The sequence below is a fragment of the Rhagoletis zephyria genome, unplaced genomic scaffold (genome assembly GCF_001687245.7).
Source record: "Rhagoletis zephyria isolate East Lansing unplaced genomic scaffold, Rhagoletis_zephyria_1.1 Rzeph_scaffold_33037, whole genome shotgun sequence".
NCBI classification, from domain to species: Eukaryota; Metazoa; Arthropoda; class Insecta; order Diptera; family Tephritidae; genus Rhagoletis; species Rhagoletis zephyria.
In genome coordinates, this window is record NW_016190092.1 from 1 (window position 1) to 3,816 (window position 3,816).

The 3,816-nt window shown below is 47.8% G+C and overlaps 1 protein-coding gene across 1 annotated transcript; it reads right to left on the reverse strand.

Annotated features, from left to right (window-relative positions):
- Nucleotides 1-3: 3 nt before the first annotated feature.
- On the reverse strand, nucleotides 4-3,620 carry LOC108354048 (putative vitellogenin receptor; the record flags this gene model as incomplete). The annotated part of the gene is made up of 5 exons (XM_017605242.1): nucleotides 4-621; nucleotides 869-1,135; nucleotides 1,199-2,007; nucleotides 2,077-2,221; nucleotides 2,718-3,620. Coding segments are annotated over 5 exons (2,742 nt in total), but the record flags the coding sequence as incomplete, so codon positions are not given.
- Nucleotides 3,621-3,816: the final 196 nt, after the last annotated feature.

A 3,816-nucleotide genomic window follows, 5' to 3' on the forward strand; every position in this document is an offset into this window, starting at 1 on the left:
CCATAGGTGTTGGACGGCATTTGTGCGTACAAAATGGTCTATTCGATAAACTGCTGCAGGCGGTATCGCAGAGAGGTCCCTCATCAGCGCCCGTATCACAGTCATCGAAATTATTACACACACGCGACATTTCCACACACTGTCCATCTTTGCAGTCGAACATGTTCGGTCCGCAAGGCCGTTCATTCAGCTGGGTTGTCATCATACCGACCGTGGTTGAATTTTCGTAATGCTCACAGTTCAGTTCATCAGAACCGTCAGCGCAATCCTTGTCGCGATCACACCGAAACTCCATGCGTATACATTCTTTAGTAGACTTGCACTGAAACTCGTAGATGCTACACACCGTGCCACACTTTTCCTCGTCCTCGCCGCGCGGACACTCTGTGGTGCTATTACAGCGTGCGCCCAACTCCAGACATATGCTAACATCACTAGGACACCGATACATTGGGTTTTCGGCTGAGCCACAGGTCAGATTTCTTTGTTTTCCTGTAGTGAAGTCGCAATTCAGCTCGTCCGAGTAGTCACCGCAGTCATTGTGTCCATCACAGACCAGACGGCGGTCAATGCACTGACCAAGCATACATTTGTGCATGTCGGTTGGGCATTCCTTAAGGCCTAAAGTGTTGAAAAAAAGAGGATGATGTGAGTTCTTGAAACTAGTTCAGCAGAAAAGAATGGTGAGATCACTACAGCTCCGCAGGTTCGATTACTCCAAGCTGTTCCGTTATCACAGAACGAATACCCAGGAAATAAGTACCTGCGGCACCTCCGTGATCGGTCTTCTTCTTGATCAAAGAATTTTACGCCCCACAATTTTTTTTTTCCAAACCTAGTGGTATTACGTGCCGTACCCCATTCTTACCGCATTTTTCGTGTTCGTCCGAGGCATCCGTGCAATCCAATTTTCCATCGCATTCCCAGCTCTGTGCGATGCAAGTACCTGTGTTGCACTGGAACATGTCCGATGCACAAACAGGCATATCCGCCGTCTGCTGATCATGATTCGATTTACAATGGGCTTCATCCGAGCGATCACCGCAATCATCTACGCCATCACACAAGACACTCAAATCCACACAGTTGCCATTGTCGCAGGCATGTTGATGCATGTGGCAGCGCTTATCCTTATCTAAAATATTGAATACTTAGTTCGTTCTAAAGGCTGTTGTAGTATATTTCAAAAACAACCAACCAAATTTCTCGCAGTGTGTCTCATCCGAGCCATCGCGACAATTCTTATTTTCATCGCAGCGCTGCTCCATTTTTACGCACTGTGTTGCATCGTGACACGCATACTCGCCAATAGCACACACAACTTTGTGCAGCTTGACGCTAGCCGGATCGCAACCCAACTCATCCGAACCATCGGGGCAGTCTCTGCGACCATTGCAGCGTCGCGATTGTGTCAGACACTCACCTGAACGGCAACGAAACTCACAGTCTATCGCTTCGATGCAAGTACTATTGGTCATATCACGAAAGACTAGACCCGCAGGGCATAAACAGGCGCTGACTGATTTTGTAACCGTCACACAAACATGCGAACAACCACCATTTCCATGCTGGCAGGGATGATCTTCGGTGGAGACTGGCTGGCTGGCCAATAGTGGAATGCGTGCGGGTAAAGCGTGTGCGAACGCTGGCTGCGCGACTTGTATTTCTACGCGCTTCACTGTGCCCAAATTGTTCTTGTGCGTCCAGTGAATGGCGGAGGAACGAAGTTGCGTCCAGAAGATATCGTCTTCGACCAGTGCCAGTGAGTACGGCCGCTTAAGGCGTGTACGGAAAGTGAAATCGTGTAGATTACGATAGTCGGTGAAGGAGATGCGGTCAAGTTCGCTATCGGACCAGTAAAGAGTTTTCATCTCGAAGTCAGTGACAAATCGGATGTCGTCATCGCCGAGCTCGTCCTCAAAAGCGTGCGAGTGTGGTCCGCGGCCGCTAAGTGGTAGCTGGTCTATGTGGACGTACTTGCGTGTACGTAGCGCCACAAACATTACACTTGCGGGTGAGATAATTTTTATTAAACGATGCTTTGAATAGTCAAGTGAATAGCGGTAAGGAACTTACCCATCTTCTGGTATCACAGCGAGCGCTATTGGCACCTCCATCCCAGCGAAGAAGTTGACCAAAGCGCGTTGTCGCGTCTGCATGGAGTACACCTCCACCACATGCCGTTCCGCATCGGTCCAGTAAACATTGTGCGCTAGGTGATCTGTGAACGGTAGTATTGTGTATTTATGAACAGTTTTCGAAACACAAACGAATTTAAAATTTACCAAATGCGATGGCCGTTATATTGCCGATGTTCTCGCGTGCCAACACCGATATGTTGTTGGTCAGCATATCGTACTGAAAGATCGTGCGTTGCACATTATCGGCAATGATCACCTTTTCATTTACATTATTGTAAGCCATTTCGCTGATGTAAAGCGGCAGCTGATGCATCTCCAGGATGGTATGCCGCCCAAACTTTGTGTGCTCCATCTCGAGCAGTGAATTCTTTAAAGCAATGAAGAGTCGCTGTTTTTTGTGTGTCTTCACGCAACGCAAACGATTGGCGTCCAGCTGCATGCCATCAGGACAAGCGCAAGTGGAACTATTGTTTTCGGTGAGCAAACAAAGGTGTGAACAACGCATNGGTGATCTGTGAACGGTAGTATTGTGTATTTATGAACAGTTTTCGAAACACAAACGAATTTAAAATTTACCAAATGCGATGGCCGTTATATTGCCGATGTTCTCGCGTGCCAACACCGATATGTTGTTGGTCAGCATATCGTACTGAAAGATCGTGCGTTGCACATTATCGGCAATGATCACCTTTTCATTTACATTATTGTAAGCCATTTCGCTGATGTAAAGCGGCAGCTGATGCATCTCCAGGATGGTATGCCGCCCAAACTTTGTGTGCTCCATCTCGAGCAGTGAATTCTTTAAAGCAATGAAGAGTCGCTGTTTTTTGTGTGTCTTCACGCAACGCGAACGATTGGCGTCCAGCTGCATGCCATCAGGACAAGCGCAAGTGGAACTATTGTTTTCGGTGAGCAAACAAAGGTGTGAACAACGCATGCGCATGCACGCGTGATTAGTCTTAGGCTGCTTAGCGGAGTGATAGATATGCACAGCGTAGATGGTGCGATCTTTAGTGACTACTTGATGGCCCTTCCCCGTGAATTTATTGCACTTATGTACACTCTTTGTGCCCCAATCGGACCAGTAGATGTTATCTTCAAAGATGGCTAAGCCGTAGGGATGTTTCATTATACCGTCGAGTATGCGACGTCGATCAGTGCCATCGGGTCGTATGCTTTCCATGGTCGCCAACTTGGCATCAACCCAATAGATGCGGTCATTGTGCATATCCAAGGCAATACCATTAGGCCAGTGTATGTCGTCGGTAACCAATGGCAACGAGTTTCTGCCATCCATAGATGCCCGCGCAATCATCGGTTTCACGCCCCAATCCGTCCAGAACATTTGACCACGCTGCGGCCAGAGCGCAACGCCACGCGGCTGATGTACATCCATAGTGACGAGCACAGTGCAATAGAGGCCATCATTGGAGCAAACAGCGATGTGGTGCAGGGTATTGTCCGAGAAGTAGATGTTGCCTGGAAAGTGTTAGGACAGCACGGGAATAAAGTGAGCAAGAAATGTGAGTAAGAAAAGCGAGAGAGGGAAAGAGAAAGAAAGTGAACGAACGAGCGGTTAGATCAGCTACGACCAAAACATAGCCCGTTGGATAAGCTTTGTAAAGATTTCTATAGATTCCTTATGGACGCTTACTGTAAATAAGGTACTTTCTGC